The 22,688-nt window shown below is 41.6% G+C and overlaps 1 protein-coding gene across 1 annotated transcript in view; it reads right to left on the bottom strand.

The window, feature by feature from the left end:
- Positions 1-22,688, bottom strand: part of Dscam (DS cell adhesion molecule) — a 690,093-nt gene that overhangs the window by 445,838 nt on the left and 221,567 nt on the right. The window contains exon 5 of the mRNA XM_052159081.1: positions 7,625-7,771. Coding sequence (XP_052015041.1) covers positions 7,625-7,771 — 147 coding nt within the window. The remainder of the gene's footprint in view (positions 1-7,624; positions 7,772-22,688) is intronic.

Here is a 22,688-nt window from a genome sequence, read left to right as displayed (position 1 = left end):
TAGAAGGAATTGGGTAGTGTTCCTTCTGTTTCTATTTTGTGGAATAGTTTGAAGAGTATTGGTGTTAACTCTTCTTTGAAGGTCTGGTAGAATTCTGCACTGAAACCATCTGGTCCTGTGCTTTTTTGGTTGGAAGACTTTCTATGACTCTTTCTATTTCTTTAGGCTTTATGGGACTGTTTAGATGGTCTAGTTGGTCCTGATTTAATTTTGGTATTTGGTATCTGTCAAGGAAATTGTCCATTTCCTCCAGATTCTCCAGTTGTGTTGAGTATAGGCTCTTGTAGTAGGATCTGATGATTTTTTGGATTTCCTCAGTTTCCGTTGTTATATCTCCCTTTTCATTTCTAAGTTTGTTAATTTGGATACTTTCTCTGTGCCCTTTGGTCAGTCTGGCTAAGGGTTTATCTATCTTGTTGATTTTCTCAAAGAACCAGCTCCTGGTTTTGTTGATTTTTTGTATGGTTCTCTTTGTTTCTACTTGATTGATTTCGATGGAGTACTATTCAGCCATTAGAAACAATGAATTCATGAAATTCTTAGGCAAATGGATGGAGCTAGAGAACATCATACTAAGTGAGGTAACCCAGACTCAAAAGGTGAATCATGATATGCACTCACTAATAAGTGGTTATTAACCTAGAAAACTGGAATATCCAAAACATAATCCACACATCAAATGAGGTACAAGAAGAAAGGAGGAGCGGTCCATGGTTCTGGAAAGACTCAGTGAAACAGTATTCGGCAAAACTAGAACGGGGAACTGGGAAGGGGTAGGAGGGAGGACGGGGAAGAGAAGGGGGCTTACGGGACCTTCGGAGAGTGGGGGGGGGCTAGAAAAGGGGAAATCATTTGAAATGTAAATAAATTATATCGAATAAAAAAAACAAAAAAAACCAAAAATAAAATAAAAATAAATATATCTTTAAAAAGAAAATTAAAAAAAAAAAAAAAGAAGGGGGGTAAGCACAGAGTTTCAGTCTCCAGCCTCCTATCCTTTACTATGGATGGGCCTGTGAAGCCATGAGTGCCCACTTGAGGACACTGAAGCTAAAACCAGAGAGAGAGACACCTTTCCCTGTTTCCCCCAGAGATGGACACCTCCGATATCTGAGGTGTTCCTGGCTCATACTAAATCTGCTGTTCTTTTCTCTTTCGTAAGAGTACTGCCATGGCTGTGTCTCCTGCCTCTGCTTCTGTGGTTTGGGAATCTGCCCTGCAATGCACAGCTTCCAGCATGGAGTGTAAAGTTCTTCCTCTTGAAAGGATGCACTGTTTTGTTGCTCAGGGTCTTTGGACCTACTTGCTGTTCAAGGACATCAAAACCAGGGTGCTGACAACACACAGCCCCATCTCAGGGTCTTTAGGAAACTGAGCACAATCCCAACTGGCCTGGTTGCAATCATACTTGGGGAGATGGAACACAGACAACCAGCTTCAAGAGCAACAGACTTAGCTAAATGTAATGAAGGGCTTTCAAGTGGAGGTACTTCCCTCTCTTCTCAGAGCTTTCTCAGGGAGCAGGCCCAACATGCCACACACACCATTCCCTCCTCAAACCTTCTGATTCCAACCCCTGCACTGAGCTTTCTGTGCTGTGAATGAGGCTCCTGTTTGCTAAAAGTAAATGTAAGTGAAGTTAGATAATATACATAGGTAAAACCCAGTCTGGGAACCCCCCACTCAGTTTTAACTGGTTCCCACCCATTCCTCTCTAATGTTTCTCTCACACAGTGATTCCATGGCATATCTGAAGTCAAACATGAGGTCTGTCAATGACGGCTTCATCCTTACATCACACGACTGGTGACTTCATCACCCCTTTGACCCCAGAATGTTCTGGTTGCCAACAGTATAATGACCCAAACAGTAAAGTAACAAACTACCCTGAAAACACTCAGCACTGGCTGTAAAACTGAACTCTTCAGTGCCATGAATGGAGTTATTGTTCCAAATCTATAGATGTCATCATAGAGCACACACACTCCTAGACCCCTACCGTGGTACAGCTCCTCACCCAGCATCTTTCCTTCAATGAAAATGGATTGTATCCAAGTTACCCTCATCATGGCTTGGGAAGACATGCTGAAGGGAAGCCTTTCCTAATTTTTTCTACTCTAGCTATCTTTTAATTATTTTCCCTTCCTCCCTAAAATATAAAGGCTTTCTTACATAATACCATTTTCTAAAATTTTCCCTACTTCCCTAGGCAACTTCTCTCTTTTTTTCTTTTCTTTCTTTCTTTCTTTTTTTTTTTTTTTTTTTTTGATTTGGTTTTTTTGAGACAGGGTTTCTCTGTATAGCCCTGGCTGTCCTGGAACTCACTCTGTAGACCAGGCTGGCCTCGAACTCAGAAATCCACCTGCCTCTGCCTCCCAGAGTGCTGGGATTGCAGGCGTGCATCACCACTGCCCTGCTGCTCTCTGGATTCTTTAGGACAGAGACTATCCCTGAGGTGTGCCAACTGGGGTTGCTTCTCAGAGTCATCTCCTGGGTTATCTTTGACATCCAGACAGTTTTCTTCTAAGACCTACACAAAGATTTGATGCAAACTACTAGTCTGTGCCCTCTCTAATTCTACAGGGACAGCAAACCACTCCCTTTTATCCCAAAGGGAGGGAGATAATCAGTTTTTGGATCTGTATTCATGGATCTTATGAGAGAAAAGCTCTTGGGTCTTCTATAAAGATGGGTTTTCATCTAGGGAACACTACAGAGGGAGACAGCTGCTGCAGGAACTGTACAGTGTCTGTTTTTTCCACTTTCCAAACCTGGTCCCCTTTGGCTGCATCTTTGATGTTAGCGTGCCTGAGCCCCCAGAGAGCCTCTCACAACTTTATCAGCAGAAACAGAGATGGAGTGCCAGACCCTCACATCACTGCCTCCCTACATGGGAGGAAATTCTCAATGGGCACTATGAACAAGCCTCACAAAGGAAGACAGGGTCATTGTTCTCTGGGATTGTATCTTAGGGTTCTTGGCAGCAGCAGCGACTTCATGCATGTTGATAGCCAACTCACTGTATGTTTATGGGACTACATTAATATTCAAAGGGCTTTTGCTGCTCTTCAGAACAAAGGGGCATTGAATTATGCAGACAGCCCCCCATGAATCTCTGTTCCTGTCTCAGGGATGTAGGAAGACAATGGTTGAGAGTCCACAATATGTACAAGGATGTGGGTTTGTGGTGTGTACCTGTCCTGTGCATACAGAGATCTAACCCCATATCCACTCCACAGGAGTTTGGGGACAGTGACTGATAGCAATGGAAGCATCAGAGATTATGGTCTTTGGGGTAACTACAGAAGCCCTACCCTTGGGCTACCAAAGTATTCCTTGCAAAGATAATCTAAAAGAAATGAACTCATTCATGTCCTGGATATTGGGAACTTTAAGAGTAAGAAGAAGCATAATTTGTTCCTGAGTGGACCCCAGGCCACCTGCAGCCTCCACCATCACCATTCCCATCCTCTACCCCAAAGAGAATTTGGTTTTTACACAGCCCGATATGCAGTGAGTTCTTTGAGACAGACCCATCAGAATCCCTTGGTCTAGTCCTGCTGTGTTCTGCTCATTTTCTTAGCCCAAATGAATAATTGATGGATAGCCCAAATGATGGACAGCCCAAATGATGGATAGCCATCATTCTGTTGCCTCTTGTAGAAATGCATCAATGATTTGAATTTTCCTTCATTGGATAGAAGTTTGGTGGGGCTGGGGAGACAGAGATGTTCAGTGAGCATCATTGTCAATGCAAGTATGAGGACTCAAATTCCGATCCCCATACAAATCTGGATGCAGAAGCTTGCATCTGTAATCCCAACACTCCTATGGAGAGATGGGAGGTGGAGACAGGAACATCCATGGAGATAGCCTGGAGTAAGTGGCGAAGAAGCATCAGGGAACAACAAGAGACCTTGTCTCAAAGAAGATGTGGGGGGGGATCTTCCATCACCTTTTGTAAGAGGACAAATACCCATTTCCCTAGTCAAGATTCACAGAGACCACCCAGCCCACGGATTTGTGCAAACCTGCTCCTCATATATAAGCACCTTGGCTGCTCTGAACTCAACTGGTCCCCAGGCCTTCAAGGTTATGTCTCCCAGTACCCTGGATACTCTTACTGTCACCTCCAGTGATATCATGACTTTGTTCCCTCAGTGGGACCATTGTTGGAGCCCACAAACGCCAGTAGATCCTTTCACATAGCTTCAATGCTCTTACCTTTGCTGTCAGAGCTTAGCATAGGTCTAGAGCCTTGAGGCCATCAGCCTAATTAAAGGTCTGTTGGATTCAGGATGGATGACTAGAATCTGTCTCCAACTGGCCAGCATACAAACAAATGGTTGTTTATTGGTGGATTCCTTCATAAGATAAAATACCAATGGTACTTCTCCCTCTCTCCCTTCAGGCCCATGGCCCATTGATCTCATTACTGAACCTGTGACTACCATGTTGAATTCCATAAGAACAGAGATGACATGTGTCACTCTCAAGTGCAACATAGTAAACCTCTCCCCTCTCCCAGGGAAGTTGTTGAGGCCTAAACTAGATGTGCTGCTATGTGATAGTAGAATAGCCTTCAGTCCAGGCCTCATAGTGAGGGTGACAGTGAAAGGAGCCCTAAATATTCTCCTCCTGAGAAGGACCTTTCTTCCAGGGATATGCACCACCTAATCATGTCAACATGGGGTCCAGGTCTCTCCCAGGACACTCTCTACTTAGCTATGTCAATGTAAAGACCCCCTTTCTTCAACACTGAACAAATAAACGTCTCAGTATATCGCCATTTGCCAAAACTATGAATGCACCCATGCAGAGGTGCACAAGCAACTGTTTATTCTCAGTACCATGATCATGTTCACTTCTGAAACTCAGTATCTTTCAGACCATAATAGATTATACAATTAACCAACATTGTATCAAGAATTTATCATGCCCTGAGGTGTGAGTGCTTCATGTTCTCTCTAGGTCACTACTAAAACCAGGCTTGGTGTCACAATCCTGTCATCCCAACTATTCAAGAGGCCGAGGCAAGAGGATTGCAAACTCAAGGCCACCCAGGATTAACATAAAGAGGTACTTCTCAAAATGAAAATCATAAAATCTATCCATTTGCCTAAGAATTTCATTAATTTATTGCTTTTAGTAGCTGAATAGTACTCCATTGTGTATATATACCACTGTTTCTGTGTCCATTCCTCTGCTGAGGGACATCTGGGTTCTTTCCGGCTTCTGGCTATTATAAATAAGGCAGCTATGAACATAGTGGAGCATGTGTCCTTATCACATGTAGGAGCACTTTCTGGGTATATGCCCAGGAGTGGTATTGCTGGGTCCACAGGTAGTACTATGTCTAATTTTCTGAGGAATCACCAAACTGATTTCCAGAGTGGTTTTGCCCGCTTGCAATCCCACCAACAATGAAGAAGTGATTCTCTTTCCCCACATCCTCTCCAGCATCTGCTGTCCCCTGAGTTTTTCATCTTAGCCATCTTCAGCTAGAAAGTGTCATCCTGAACGAAGTAACCCAGTCACAAAAGAATGCACATGGTATGCACTCACTAATAAGCAGATGCTAGTCCAAAAGCTCATAATAAACAAGTTACAATTCACCCAGCACAGGAAGCTCAAGAAGAAGGACTTAAGTGAAGGTGCTATGGTTCCTCTGAGAAAGGGAACAAAATACTCACAGGAGCAACAAGGGAGGCAATGTGAGGAGCAGAGTCTGAAGTAAAGACCACCCATCGATTGCCCTACCTGGGGATTCATCCCATAAACAGTCACCAAACCCCAACACTATGACGAGAACTGTGTACCAAAAGGAGCATGCCATGGCTGTCTCCAGAGGGGCCCTGCCATAGCCTTACAAATACAGAGGCAGAAACTAGCAACCAACTACTGGGCTAAGCTTTGGGTCCCCAACGGAGGATCTGGAGGGTGGTCCGGAGGAGGTGAAAGGGTATATAGCCCCATGGGAAGAACAATGACTTTGGACACCCAGACACCCCAAAACTCCCAGGGACTTGGTTGATGCAACCAAGGGGTATACATGGTTCCAGCCAAAAATGTGGCAGAGAATGCCTTGTTGGGCATCAGTGGGAGGAGTGGTCCTTGGTCAGGTAAACTTGCAATAGAGGCCACAACAAAGGGAAACAATACTATGTCAGGTAGAGGGGTATATACATGGAGGCAGGGGGTGGGAGGAGGGGTAGGGAATCGTTGGGAAGGGGGCTTTTGGGAGGGGGGAAATTGGGAAGGTCTTACCGTTGGCAATGTAAATGAGGAAGATACTCAATTAAAAAAAGAAAAAAAAAAGAAAATCATAAAATCCTTGGGATTAGAGTTGTGTGGTGGGATGGTCGCTGAGCACCTGGCAGATCTGTGCTCAATCCCCAGCAAAGAAAACCAACCCACTGAAAGGGCAGCATAAAAATAAACAAACAAGCAAACTAACTAAAACCACTGGTCTGTCCTGTAGCTCTTAAACGTATTTTCAGGATGACATACCTTCATTTTCATTAGGGTCTTTCAAGTGGCTACTTTACATTAAGTGACAGGTGACAGACTTCGTCCAGATAATTAAGAAGCAGAAACAAACACAAGGCATCTTCAAGAAGGGCTGAGCTGCAGATTGTCTCTATGAATATACAGGATGCTATAGCTACCAGGGACAGCACTAGAGAGTGAGTGATGTGTGTGTGTGTGTGTGTGTGTGTGTGTGTGTGTGTGTTTGTGCGTGTTATATGTATCTGTAAGTGTATGTACATGTATGTGCATATGTGCACAGATGCATATGTGTATGCATGTGTGCATATGTGCACACTTCTGCAGCCTCTTTCCCTAGTTCATGGAAACCACCAAGACCAAAATTCCTTCCTGAAAATTACAACATACTATGCATGAAAATTTCCCCAAAGAAACAGAATTTTAAGAGATACTAGAAGTCACCATGGAAGGAAGCACAATGATCAGAGGAAACCTGATCATTTTACCCAGGTCGCCTTTCCAGGGCAAAAAGCCAACATCAAAACTGGTGATGGTGGATATACTATGATCTCTCACAGACAGTTGGCCTGGAATTTCTAGACACTCAATACTGGATGAGAAGTTATTCCATACCAACATGCTTCTGATCAGAACATAGACTCTCAGTAGAAACATTGAGGTCAAGGTCAGTGATATGACATTTGAAAGGACCAATAGAACACAGAACAGAAAACAATGCTCTGTTTCCACACCCCAGTTCCAGAATAACAGCACACCTGAACATCACAACACACTGTGCATCAATGAAGTGTCTCAGGGACACAGTACTCAACTTACCTGCTTTTGAATGCAGAAATAAAACCTCCATTTTCCCATAAAAGTTGGGGCTATGTGCATGGCACATGTAACTAACATTCCTTCATCAGTCAACTTTTCAGTGAGTGTGGGGATGGGACTACTATATACCAGCAGGTATGGTGACCACACCATAGGCATGCCACCAGGCATATTTGTAATATGGAGGCAACCAAGGTAAGCTCACTCCTTGATATAATCACCCCAGGTGTCCTTCCTTCACACAGAAATGGAGGCAACCTCAAGGCAACCTCAAGATGTGCAGTGGCGTTCAGCCTACCTGAGACAAGTGAAACCGTGTCTTTCTCCCATGAGACGACAGTGACGTACGCCTCCACCGAGGAGGGGATAATGCACTTGAACACCGCGACATTGCCTCTCATGGTTTTCTGGTCCTCCACACGGACTGTATAGGGCTCCCGTAAAACTGAAAGGCAAAGAGAGGACCCCTGGTAAGAGTCATAGAAAATAAGACCATTCTGGCCAAGAAGATATTGTTCTAATGCAAACAGGGCATGGCACACAAATAACAATTGTATAGCACAGACACTGGAAAGAAATCAGCAAACATAATCATCTGTCTTTCATGACCTAATTAAACATCCACTTCATTAGCAATAAACTGCACCCTGCTGTAAAGGAAAGAGTCTAACCTGAGACACTGAACTGGACCTTTGAGGCATCAGAAGGCAAGGGGGGGGGGGGGTACATGAGTTTCCCAGAGGAGGAGGGGTGGGCTCTAGAGATCAGCTTCTCTTAGTCATCCAAAGATGAAGGAATAAGTCTGTTAGAAATGGAAATGATTACAAAACTCAAGAAATTCAGGCTGGTGAAATGACACATACTCTGTGAGTATAAAGATCTGAGTTCAAATCCTCAGAACAGCTAGCCAAATGGCACACATGTCTGTAGTCCTGGTGCTCCTAACCACAGATGGGAGGTGGGAACAGAAGGATCCCTGAAAGCTTCAGGCCTATTAGCCTGATGTGCACAATGACAAGAGACCAGACTCATCTCAAGCAAGGTGGACAGTAAGGACTAACACAGGGTTCTCTTTGACCTCCATATGTATACCATGACACATGCATGCCTGTTTCCATGCACATGAAAGTGGAGACTCCACTCCATCACCTTCTTCCTACCCCTGCCATCACACACACACACACACACACACACACACACACACACACACAGAGAGAGAGAGAGAGAGAGAGAGAGAGAGAGAGAGAACTGAAAACAATAGAAGAAGAAAAATAATTCTTTACACATAAACTCCTTAAAGATGTTTAAAACCTGTGTAGAACAGCATCACTGTTCTAAGAACTATCAAAATACTACCAGTAATAAAATTATTCCAAAAAGAGTCCATAGGGACATCCATGCATTTTTGCCACATTAGGGCTCATGGGTGCTCAGTGTCTACCCAGCATGCCCAACTACCTAGGTCCAAATCTTTGTCCTGTCTGTCATTATCTGCAAAGTAGAGGAAAGTCCTAGCTCTACCTGCACCAAGCAGGTAATGATGGGAGGACCCCTGCTAGGGCTAGGTGGCTGCTGAGGCAGGTTTGTGTCTCATGAGCAGAATAGGTCAACTACCTGAACAAAACCTCCAACATCAGAGGAAGCCAATCTCTGTCTCCAGGACAATGAGGCAATTGATGATGATGATGATGTTCCCTGCTCAATTCTTTTTTCTCTCTGCACCAATTTTATTCCCCAAATTTTAAATCAGGACATCTTCAAGGTCTTAATTCAAAGTCTGCAATTTTCTAGATAGGAAGTGGAACACCCTGCCATTCAATCAGCTTCCAGAAGGATGCCAGTAGACAAATGCAGACCAAGGAAATGACCATGGAGATGATTTTTGAGAGGCTAACACCCCAGTGAAGAGAAAGAGAATGCCCCCAATAGAGTGTTCAGTGGACTGAAGTGACAGTCTCTGAAAGGGGACTGCTGGGAAAGCCAGCAGTAACGTGCTGAGAGTCTTCCCAGAAGACATGGCATTGATGACACTTGCCTCTCAATCATTTTCAGTTTATAGTTTGTTCCTTAAGGGTACAAGTGTTTTAGTGCATTCTCCTTTCCCTTTGCTCTTGGCTACACCTTTCTTTACCCCCCACCCCCACCCCTATCAGTCCTGGACCTCCTCACTGGTCTCCAACATTTGTTTTATCTTGTAAGACACAGTTCTTTTTTTTTTACATTTAGATTTTCCTTTTTCCCCTTCAACTTGGAGAATTTCTTCATTCCTGTCTCAGCCAGAAGGATCCTTCAAACTTGAAGACACTCATGAGATCCTTCACCCAGATCTAAGTGTGACCTCAGGCTCTAGGTAGCATATCAAGATCACGTCTGCCACAAGAGGTCCATGTGACACATTGAGGGAAGGGGAATCCAAAAGCTTGTCCTTAGAAACATCATTGTGGCCAGGGGAGGGGATGACCTGACATAGTCAAATGCCTCCACCCAGAGAAGAGCTGAGGTCTTAGTTCCCAACTTGGTGGAAAGGGACTATAGAGAAAAGAGAATGAATATAACTCAGCAATGAAGGAGAACTTCATCGGGAGAGCAGCAGGCAGAGGAGAGGATGGTGTAAGGATGGAAGGGAAAGAGGGGAGAGGCAATGAGGAGAGAGAGGCTGGGGCTCCTGAGAGCCCGCAGGGTCTCTGAGTCTCCTGCCTTGCTGTGCTTTGGACTCCAGAAACTTCCTCAAACCTCCAGGACACTCAGCTTCATAGCTCATACCCCACAGTTCACACCTCATAGTTCACAACTCATACCTTATACCCCACAGTTCATACTCCACAGCTCACACCTCGCACCTCACACATAAGATATGTTTACCAGAAATTGAGTCAAGGGATCTAATTCCATATCAGCTCAGAAAAAGTAAATTATACCATGGAGATATAGGCAGCATCTTCACAGCCTGAATGTCATAACTGGGGTTATGGTTGCTATGATGAAACACCATGACCAAAGCAACTCGGGGAGGAAAGGGTTACACTTCCACACTGTAGTCCATCACTGAAAGAAGCCAAGAAAGGAACTGATGTAGGAGGCAGGAGCTGATGCAGAGGCCATTGAAGGGTGCTGCTTACTAGCTTGCTCCTCATGGCTTGCTCATTGTGCTTTCTTATAGCATCTAGGACTACCAGCCCAGGGATGGCACCACCCACAATGGGCTGGCCCTCACCCATCAATAATTAATTTTAAAAATGCCTATAGCCTGATCTTATGAAGGCATTTTTCTCAATCAAGTTTTTCTCCTCTCAGATGATTATAGTTTGTGTCAAGTTAACATAAATCTAGCCAGCACAATTGACCCCTTGTCAACTTGATACACAAACACATCATTGTTAAGCCACAACCTTTCCTTTCTTGTTCATCCCCACTAATAAAAAAATCACAATATATAACATCTTTACAGACTGATAATGACCCATGGCCTTACAAATTCAGACACTTCAAAAGCTTTTTTTTTTCTTTTAAAATCCAAAGTCTCAGTAAAACTCAAAAATCTCCTTTGTAAATGTTTAATGTCTCTCAACTGTGGGCTCCTATAAAACCAAAAATAAATTAAATATAGTTTCTTACTTCAAGGGGAAAGGACCAGGGCACAGTCATAACCAAATCAAAGTGAAGTCAAACTCCAACTGTGTAATTCAGTGTACAGGACTGTGATTCATTCACCAACCTCTGTGCTCCAGTCTCTAGCTCCACCCACGGCAGCACACACTGATTGTCTTCCAGGCAGCCTCTACTGCATGGTTACTTCTGTTCTTGGTGGCTACCCCATGGTACCAGCAGCTCTAATCTCCCGGTATTGCAATTGGGCTATAGTTTTCACCAATGGCCCCTCTTCATCGTGCCATGCCTCAACTTCTCTGTGTGACCCCTTTAATTCTGGGCCTTCAGCTGCCACTGAGGCTGCCCTTTACCAATGCCCTCTCCTGGCCTCTCACACTGCTAAGCCTCAGCTGCTCTCTATGACCCCTTCATGTTTTCAAAACCAGCACCACCTGTGTGACTCTTACTAGCAAGTTTGGCTGCCTCTGGAACACAGCTTCTGTGTACTGACTCTGAAGAAAAACTTCCCAGAAGACTGCAGCTCAGTGATGCTGGTCACTCCTAATTCCTCAGTTCCAGATGACCAGCACTGACTATCCCAGTAACAAAACAGGTTTCATTTCAGTGATGCTGGTCTCTTATCTCTTGTTAATCATGGATGACCGACCCTTCAGTCCCAACTGAACAGAACCAGATTTTTTTTTAATATTTTTATTTTCTATATTCTTTGTTTACATTCCAAATGATTTCCCCTTTCCCGGATCCCCCCTCCCCATATGTCCCATAGACCTTCTTCTCTCCATCCCTTCTCCAATCACCTCCCTCCTTTTTCTCTGTCCTTATGTTCCCTTCCAATGCTAGATCAATCCTTTCCAGGATCAGGACCCTCTCCATACTTCTTCATGGGAGTCATTTGTTATGCAATTTGTGCCTTGGGTATTCAGGGCTTCTGGGCTAATTAATATCCACTTATCAGAGATTGCATTCCATGTGATTGGGTTACTTAGGATGATATTTTCCAGATCAAACCATTTGCCTAAAAATTTTGTGAATTCATTGTTTCTAATTGCTGAGTAGTATTCCATTGTGTAAATATACCACATTTTCTGTATCCATTCCTCCTTTGAGGGGCATCTGGGTTCTTTCCAGCTTCTGGCTATTATAAATAAGGCTGCTATGAACATAATGGAGCATGTGTCTTTATTGCATGCCGGGGAATCCTTTGGGTATATGCCCAGGAGAGATATAGCAGGGTCCTCTGGAAGTCTCATGTCTAGTTTTCTGAGGAACCTCCAGACTGATTTCCACAGTGGTTGTACCATCTTGCAGCCCCACCAGCAGTGAAGGAGTGTTCCTCTTTCTCCACATCCTTGCCAACACCTGCTGTCTCCTGAGTTTTTTAACTTAGCCATTCTGACTGGTGTAAGGTGAAATCTCAGGGTTGTTTTGATCTGCATTTCCCTAATGACTAATGATGTTGAGCACTTCTTAAGGTGCCTCTCAGCCATCCGACAGAACCAGCTTCTTAATTCAAACTATGCAATGCTTCTTCTGATTGTCTTTGAGTGACTCTCAAACTTCCTTCTGGAACTTTGCACTCAAGGACTCCATCTTCTGAATTTCTCTCAACATTCTTATCTTCCACACTCCCAAAAGATTTCTCATCAAGGTTTTAATGCTCAAAGATTTTTCCAGCCCAAAGTTCCAGAGCACATCCACAACCCTCCCAAAAGTACATGGTTAAGTTTATCACAGCAACACCCCCTGAACAATATGAACAAAGCAACTTGGAAGAGAAGGGCTTATTTGGCTTATACTTCCACATTGTAGTCCGCTGAAGGAAGCCAAGATGGGGAACTCAGGCAGGCCAGAACCTGGAGGCAGGAGCTGAAGCAGAGACCATGGGTGGGGGTGGGGTAGCATGTGGTTCTGCTTACTGCTTTCTTCTCATGGCTTGCTCTTCCTGCTTTGTTATAGTACCTAGGACTGATGACCTCGCCCACTCAGGGATGACACTTGGGCCTTCCCACATCAATCGCTAATTAGGAAAATACCTTACAGGCTTACCTACAGACCAAACTTACTGAGGCATTTCTTTTTTTTTAAGCATTTTTTAATTAGCTATTTGCTTTATTTACATTTCAAATGGTATCCCCTTTCCTCGAGTTACCTCTCCAAAAACCCCCATCCTATCCCCCATTCTCCCTCCCTCTGCTCACTCCCTTCACCCCAATTTCCTGACTTGCATTCTCCTATTCTGGAGAATCAAGCATTCAGGGGACCAATGACCTCTCCTCTCATTGATGTCTAAAATGGTCATCTTCTGCTACATATGTAGCTAGAGCCATGGGCCCCACGGAGGCATTTCTTAATTGACTTTCCTCTCAGACAACTACAGTTTGTGTCAAGATGACCTGAACCTAGCCATCACACTAAACAAGACTGTTCCTTGGGCCTGAGTTTCAGGGCCATAGACTACTAGGTGACCAACTGCAGCCTATTTCCTGTCACCAGCCAAAGCTCCTGGGAGGTCCTTCAGACTCAGGAAGCCACACTTACACTGTTGAGTGACTTCTCTTTAGAAACCTATTGGCCTGAGTAGTGCATGAGTAAAACCTTGAAAGTCAGGGTTTTAAATCTCTGTGACTATTGTTTCTCTCCCTTATTAGTTCAGCTCCTAGTTCTAAAACAATGATGTCACTCAGCTCACTAAACACTTGTGTCCAAACACCTCCCCATATCTTTGATTCAAAAGACCAACAATAGAGCAATCGATCTAAAGCCATCATAGGGGCTGGATAGCTGCCTCAGGCATAGATGCCAGCTAGGAAAATAGAAAAGATAGTATTGGGGACATGGAGACAGGAAGATTCCCCAGAGCTCACTGGCAGTCAGTCTAACAGAATTGGTTCAATGATAGACTCTGTCTCAAAAAAAAAAGTTAGGAAACAAATGAGAAACCTAACATCCATCTCTGATCTCCACCTGGAATATGCATACAATCTTGTGAACACATCACACGCACACACACATACACATATACACAAACACACACATACACACTACACACATATACATACATGCATACATACACTACATATATACACATATACACACTATAGACATATACATACATATATGCATACACACATACACATATGTACACATATACACAGACACACATCACACAGACACACATCACATATACACACATAACCATACATACATATCACATGCATATATCACACACACATACACATATTATACTGACACACACAGACACACATGACACAGAGAGAAACACATACACACCCACACACATATACACACCATTATAACTATTTCTCACACAGGCATATAGCAAATGCTCAGTGAAAATAGCCATCCCTCAGTATCTACATCCCTGTATCAGCCCCAGTGACTCAGGCAGTCAAGTCTATGGATATCTAGATGTTCTATATTGGGTTCTCCATAGAAGGATCTATGAGAGACTTATAGGGTTAAGAACATGATGATCCAGGAAAAGCTATGAGGGAAAGGGACACAGAGAGTCCAGGAAAAGCAGGTACACAAGCATGGCCTTTCAATGGAGTCCCTACCCCATTCCCTTAGCATCCCAAAATCCTTCCCATATCTATGCAGTGTAGGTCCCAGCAAAGGCTCAGTGCTGGCCCTGACATTATATTATCAGAACTGCAGTCTTGTTTGCATTCCATGGTGCCAATCACCAAGCAGTCCTTCAAAGGCTGCAGGTCCAAGCTCAGAGGAACAAGTACAGATGCTACAGATCTGGACCAAGGGCTTCCACACCTCCATTGCAGTCTCTCAGGTCTTCCTCTGTTGGCCATATGAGGTGTGGAGTTAGAGGTCAGAGGGAAGACCTCTAACTTTAGTGATTACCCATGTGTCTGAGTTTGTGTGTGTGTATGAACAGGTGCCTGTAGAGACCAGAAGAGATAATGAGAATCTCTAGAGCTGAACCCACAGATGTCTGCTGGCATGTGGATGCTGGGAACTAAACCCAAGTCCTCTGGAAGAGCACAGTGTGCTTAATTAACTGTAGCATCTGTACAGGTAAGCAGGACTACTTCCTGAGCAAGAGGAATAGAATGGGTATAGCTGGGAGTATCTCTCCCTTCCTTGCTAACATATGTCTCTCACCAGCAGCACCTTTTGAAACATAATATTAAAATAGCCTGATTAAGTATGAGAATTGATTTAATTCAAGGTTTTGTCAAGGTCAGCTAAACAATTTCTGGGGCCAAGAGAAAAATAAAATGTTGGGTTCAGTTATCTGGAAGGTTGGCTCAGCAGTTAATTAAGCACACTGTGCTCTTCCAGAGGACTTGGGTTTAGTTCCCAGCATCCACATGCCAGCAGACATCTGTGGGTTCAGCTCTAGAGATTCTCATTATCTCTTCTGGTCTCTACAGGCACCTGTTCATACACACACACAAACTCAGACACATGGATGTAAGTAAAATCAATTATTTTTAAAACAAAAAGATTTTAAAGTGTACTTTCTATTGTGGTCTGTCTCTCACCCTGTTTTTGTTTGTTACTCCTGAAGATTCAGGGACAATCACAAAGTAAAGAGGGACTCTCCAAAGTACCCAGAGCCCTTGTCCCACACCAACTATGAGGTCCTGAATCCTGACAGCTACTGATATGATCAAATATGTGTCCAGTTCTTTGTGGAACAGTTGATCTCCTGTTCTCCACTGTGAGGCTACCTGCTAGGAGACAGCTCGAAGATCTCAAAACCCTTGCTAGGACACTCTTAGCATCTGAACTAGAAGCTACATCTCTGTCAAGGTCTCCACTGGGAGGGCTTCAGTGACTATGGTCACATCTGGGAAAGGAAGGTAGGTATGGCTCAAGATACCAGGGGTCAGAGGGATAGTCCCGGTCACCAGGTAGGGCAGAGAGGTGCAGCCTAAAGGGGTGCAAAGGGACTGGATACTGGGAAAAGTGCAGCTGGAAACCCAATCTTGCATTGAGAGAGGCTCCAAGCCTTCATTATATGCTCCTTTTTGTATTTTGGGTATTTTCTTTATCTTCAATTTTTATCTGCTTTTTCCTACTTTTATACTTATTTTATATTTGATTACATTTGGCAATAATAATGATTTAACAAAAGTATATTATAGAAGTTGTTCCTTCTAGGCTTAGGTTTAGCTTCCATGGCCTTAACACTGTCTACAGTGAGGCAGAGGTTTTAAATTCTGATAGAATCCAATGTATCAATTTGGTCTATTGATGATTTGTTCTATAGATTACATAATAGGTAATGTTACATATAAGAAATCTTTTACACAAAACTACATGGATTTCCTGCCATCTTTGTCCAGAGGTTTTCATAACTGTTGCTTGATATTTATATCCAGGAATCACTTGGAGTTTATTTGAATATATGTTTAAAGCCTGAGTCAAAACTTAACATTTAATCTATGGATATATAATTTTATTACCCTCATTATTGAGACAGCTGTCTATTATCCACTGAATTACTTAGGAATCTTCTGCCACTTCTTGATATCCATGTATGTTTGGATATAAACTTTATTCTGCTGTACTATTTATATTTATGATCATAATCATACAATAATATTAAAATGAATATTAAAAGGAATGGTGTTGGCTGTCCTAAGTAAATGTTAATTTTCTAAGATATTTTACTATTATATTTACTATTACTATTATCTATATTCTTTATGTTTCTCTTTGAGTTTTAGACTCAACTTTCCAATTTTTATTTTTCAAAAGCTTTCTGGGCTTCTTTTGGTCTTTTCTTGAATTCACAGACATTTTGGAAAGAGGCAACCTCTTAACAACAAACCTCCAGCCCATGAAAACTTGTATTTCTCCTTTGATTTCTGTCTCTTACAGTCAGAGTGAGATTTATTCCTAAATGTTTCTTGTCTGTGATTCTATTGTAAATAGTACTTTTAGTGTCTAATGAATGTGTATGTGTGTATTCATGAGTGTGTGTATGTGTGTATATTTGTGAGTGTGTGTATATGTATTTGTGAGTGTGTGTGTGTATTCATGAATGTGAATGTTGAGTTGAAAATTTACAGACCCACTTATTAGCCCCAGTAGGTTTTAATAAATCATATTCATAATTATATTATTAAAAATAGGGTAATTTTTTATTTTAAGGGGTGGAGGAAGGTGTTTTGGGGTGTTTGGTGTGTGCACAGGCATGTGGAAGCCTGAGGCTGAGGTCTGGAGTCTTTCTCAATCAGCCTCTATCTTATTAGTAGAGGGAGAGATCCACTTCATGTTCCCAATTGAATAACAGGTGGCCACCACACCCTCCATGTGGGGCATGTAGTGGGAATCCCAGTAAGCCCTTTGTCTCCATCTTTAACTTTTATCTTTGAAACATTGTCACACTGTTCTGGCTACTAACCCTAACCCTAACGCTAACCCTAACACTAACGCTAATCCTGAAGTTGAAACACTCAGAGCAGAATCTGGTGTTGCTTCTGACTCAAGGGGAACATTTACTCTTTGGCCTCAGTTTCTGGTGTTAAGTAGACCTGGATTTCTGATTTTGTTAAAATGAAAAAATTCTCTCCTGTTTCAAGTCTTCTGGGATTTCTGCTCCATAATCATGAAACATGGGACTTGTTTATAATTTCTGCACCGATTGAAATGATTTCATTGTTTTTACTTTGATATATCAATAGAGTGAATTTACTAATCAGCTTTCAAGTCTAAAGCCATTCTTGTCTGCTGGAGACACTCCTTGCATGGGCATAGTGTATTGTTCTTATATGTTATTCAATTCAATTTGCTGAAGGTTTGAGAAATTTTACATCAACATTTGAGAGACACTTACTTATTGCTTTCTTTTCTTATAATACCTGTGCCATGATTAGGATCAGGGTAATGTTAGTCTAAAATGAGGAAATATTAATTCTTGCTCAATTTCCTGGGATATTTACATCAGAATATTTATTACTTCTGTCTTAAATATTAGAAGTCAAAGTGAATCCATATGATCAATAGATTTTTATTATAGGAAAGTTTGGCTCACAAATTCAATTCTTTAACTCTCCATGGAGTTTTGAGATTTTGAGTCTTTGGACAGATTGTTCATTTCATATATTGTTGAATTTATATATGTATGTACATATATATATATATATATAATATTCAGTTATTATCATTCTGATACTTCTAAGACATGTATGAAAGTCCTTTCCAGTGTAGAGCAGTTATCTCTTTCAGTCTTGGTCTGGGCACCAAGTCCTCTCTTGTTTGCTTCTTCTATCTGACCAGCAGTGCATATATTTTACTGACCCTCTTAAAAGAACCTACTTCTAATTGCATGCTGTCCTCTAGCACTTCCTGGACACTCCTCTCTTTCTTTCTACTATGATCTTTGTTTTCTTTCTGATATATTCTTTTTTAAGATTTATTTTTTTTATTTATACAACTACACTGTAGCTGACTTCAGACACACCAGAAGAGTGTGTTGGACCCCATTACAGATGGTTGTGAGCCACCATGTGGATGCTGGGAATTGAACTCAGGACCTCTGAAAGAGCAGTAGTGCTTTTAACCATTGAGCTATCTCTCTAGTCCCTCTGATACATTCTTAATTTCCTCTTTATATTTAGGTAGAAAATGAGACCATCATTTGAAACCCCTCTTTACATGTGATATCACAGGTGTTCAGAGCAATGCCTTCCATTCTGCCTGTGTACTGCTTTGGTAAGATTCCTCTAATTATTTTTGTTACCTTTGTATTAACATATATTAATTATATACAACAATGGCTTTCCTTGTGGCATTTTCATATATGTACATAATGAATTTGAGTATATTCATCCTGTTACCCTGTCGGGTACTCTTCCCCAATGGATCTCATCTCCCTTTCATTTTCATGGATATTTTATTTCTTTGGTGACTGAGTGAGCCTCATTAGGGTTGCTTATAGGAGTGTGAGATGCTATTACAGAAACATGAGCCTCTTACCTGTGGCTTCAATACTAAAGAAAATGTCTCTCCTCCCCAACAAGGGTTTATTGCCAATAGATTCTCAAAAAGGGGCTAGGCCTTGTGAATCCCTTCTCTTTCCAATACAGCTACTGTGATTTCAGGAGTGCTACAAAGCAGCATTCCATAGCACTCAAACCTCTCCTCCACATGCCACATTTTCTTTTGGCTTTCTTGTAGCCCTTGGTTTGATCCAAAATTATATTTTCTCTGAAAACTTCTAATTTTTCTTCTATGTTTTTTAAAATACAGATTGTTATTATTAGTTATATTTTTATTATTAGTGTGTGTGTGTGTGTGTGTGTGTGTGTGTGTATGTGTATCTAGGAACTCACATGTGGGTATGTGCAGAGACTTGAGGAGGCTGCTGGATCCTCAAGAGCTAGAAATACAGGTAGTTGTGAACCAGATGACATTTTCTGGAAACCAAACTCCAGTTCTCTTAAAGATTGTAAAGAGCTCTTGACCCCCTGAGCTATCTCTCTAGCCCTAAGACATATATCATTCAGAAGTATATTTTGCACCCAATTATTTTGTCATTTCATAAAGATTTTGTTATTATTTTCTAATTTAATTCCACTACAATCAAAGAGCATGCATCATGTGACTTGATTTAGGCTCCATTGAAACTTGTTTTACTGCCCAAAACGTGTTGCATGTTATAGCAAATATCTGTGTATCCTAGAATATAGACAGTTCTTACTCAAGTATGAGCTGACAGAGTTGATTGGTGATCTCACTCAAGGGCTCTTTTTTCCTATTTGTTCTGTTTCTGCGTCTATCAGTTATGAACAGATGGGCACTGAGTTCTTCAGCTGTGATTCTGACTCACCTTCTTGCCGATGTTGTACCATCTCCCCCACTCAGTACTTTGATGCTCTGTTGTCTGATGCATAAAATTATGAGTCATACTATCTTAGCTAATTTATCTTTTTTCCTTATGAAATGACTTTTTAATTAGATATTTTCTTTATTTACATTTCAAATGTTATCCCCTTTCCTCATTTTCCCTCTGTTTAGTCCCTGGGAGCTCTGGGGGTACTGGTGGGTTCATATTGTTGTTCCTCCTATGGGGCTGCAAACCCCTTCATCTCCTTCAGTCCTTTCTCTAGCTCCTCCATTGGAGACCCTGTGCTCAGTCCAATGGTTGGCTGTGAGCATCCAACTATGTATTTGTAAGCTCTGGCAGAGCCTCTCAGGAGACAGTTATATCAGCTCCTGTCAGCAAGCACTTGCTGGCACTCACAATAGTGTCTGGGTTTGGTAATTGTATATGGGATGTATTCCCAGGTGGGGCAGTCTCTGGATGGTCTTTCCTTCAGTCTCTGCTCTGCATTTTGTCTCTGTTATCTCTGCCAATGGATATTTTCTCCCCCCCTTCTAAGAAGAACTGAAGTATCCACACTTTGGTCTTCCTTCTTATTGAGCTTTATGTGATCTGTGAATTATATCTTTGGTATTCTGAACTTCTGGGCTAATATCTACTTATCAGTGAGTGCATAACATGTGTGTTCTTTTGTGATTGTGTTACCTCACTCAGGATGATATTTTCTAGTTCCATCCATTTGCCTAAGAATTTCATGAATTCACTGTTTTTAATACCTGAGTAGCACTCTATCATATAAATATACCACATTTTCAGTATCCATTCCCCTGAACTTCTGGGTTTTTGCCACATTCTGGGTATTATAAGTGAGGCTGCTATGAACATAGTGGAGCCTTATTTCATGTTGGGGCATCTTCTAGGTACATGCCCAGGAGTGGTATTGCTGGGTCCTCAGGTAGTATTATGTCCAATTTTCTAAAGATTTCCAATGTGGTTGTTCTAGCTTGTAATTCCTCTTTCTCCACATCCTCTCCAGCATCTGTTGTCACCTGAGTTTTTGATCTTATCCATTCTGACTGGTGTGAGGTAGAATCTCAGGGTTGTTTTGATTTGCATTTCCCTGATGACTAAGGATGTTGAATATTTCTTTAGGTACTTCTCAGCCATTCAGCATTCTTCAGTTGAGAATTCTTTGTTTAGCTCTGTAACCCATTTTTTTTTTTTAGTAGAGTTATTTGGTCATCTGGAGTCTACCCTCTTGAGTTTTTTGTATATATTGGATATTAGCCCTCTATTGGATGTAGGGTTGGCAAAAATCTTTTCCCAATCTGATGGTTGCCATTTTGTCCTACTGACAGTGTCCTTTGCCTTATAGAAGCTTTGCAATTTTATGAGGTCCCATCTGTCAATTCTTGATCTTAGAGCATAACCTATGGATGTTCTGTTCAGGAAAATTTCTCCTATGCCCAGGTGCTCCAGGCTCTTATCCACTTTTTTTTCTTTTAGTTTCAGTGAATCTGGTTTTATGTGTACGCTCTTGATCCACTTGGGCTTGAGCTTTGTACAAAGAGATAAGAATGGATCAATTTGCATTCTTCTGCATGCTAACCAACACTTGAATCACGCCATTTGTTGAAAATGCTGTCTTTTTTCCACTGGATGGTTTTAGCTCCTTTGTCAAAGATCAAGTGACCATAGGTGTGTGGGTTCATTTCTGGGTCTTCAATTCTATTCCATTGATCTACCTGCCTGTCACTGTACCAGTACCATGAAGTTTTTAGCACAATTGTTCTGTAATACAGCTTGAGGTCAGGGATGGTGATACCACGAGAAGTTCTTTTATTGTTAAGAATAGTTTTTGCTATACTGGGTTTTTTGTTATTCCAAATGAATTTACAAATTGCTCTATCTAACTCTATAAAGAATTGAGTTAGAATTTTGATGGGATGTGCATTGAATCTGTAGATTGCTTTTGGCAAGATGGCCAGTTTTACTAGATTAATCCTGCCAATCCATGAGCATAGGAGATTTTTCCATCATCTGAGATCTTCAATTTCTTTCTTTAGAGACTTGAAGTTCTTGTCATACAGATCTTTCACTTGCTTGGTCAGAATCACACCAAGGTATTTTATATTATTTGTGACTATTGTTAATAGTGTTGTTTTCCTAATGTCTTTCTCAGCCTCTTTATCCTTTGAGCAGAGGAAGGCCACTGATTTGTTCGAGTTAATTTTATAGCCAGCCTCTTTGTTGAAGTTGCTTATCAGGTTTAGGAGTTCTCTGGTGAAATTTTTGGGATCACTTATGTATACTATCATATCATCTGCAAATAGTGGTATTTTGACGCTTTCCTTTCCAATTTGTATTCATTTGACCTTCTTTTGTTGTCTAATTGCTCCGGCTAGCAATTTGAGTACTATATTGAATAGGTAAGGAGAGAGCAGGCAGCCTTGCCTTAGTCCCTGATTTTAGTAGGATTGCTTCAAATTTCTCTCCACTTAGTTTGATGTTGGCTACTGGTTTGCTACGTTTAAGGTATGGGCCTTAAATTCCAAATCTTTCCAAGACTTTTATCATGAAGGGGTGTTGGATTTTATCAAATGCTTTCTCAGCATCTAATGAAATGATTGTGTGGTTTTTTTTTTTTTTGAGTTTGTTTACATGGTGAATTACATTGATGGATTTCTGTACACTGAACCATCCCTGAAACTCTGGGATAAAGCCTACTTGATCATGTTGGATGATTGTTTTGATGTGTTCTTGGATTTGGTTTGAGAGAATTTTATTGAGTATTTTTGATTCAATATTCATAAGAGAAATTCATCTGAAGTTCTCTTTCTTTGTAAGTCTTTGTGTGGTTTTGGTAACAGAATAATTGTGGTTTTATAGAATGAACTGGGTAGTGTTCCTTCAGTTTCTATTTTTGAAATAGTTTGAA

Source organism: Apodemus sylvaticus, chromosome 15 (genome assembly GCF_947179515.1).
Source record: "Apodemus sylvaticus chromosome 15, mApoSyl1.1, whole genome shotgun sequence".
In the NCBI taxonomy this organism is placed as follows: domain Eukaryota; kingdom Metazoa; phylum Chordata; class Mammalia; order Rodentia; family Muridae; genus Apodemus; species Apodemus sylvaticus.
The sequence above is the reverse complement of the archived record's forward strand: the minus strand, read 5'-3'. Positions and strand labels throughout refer to the sequence as shown.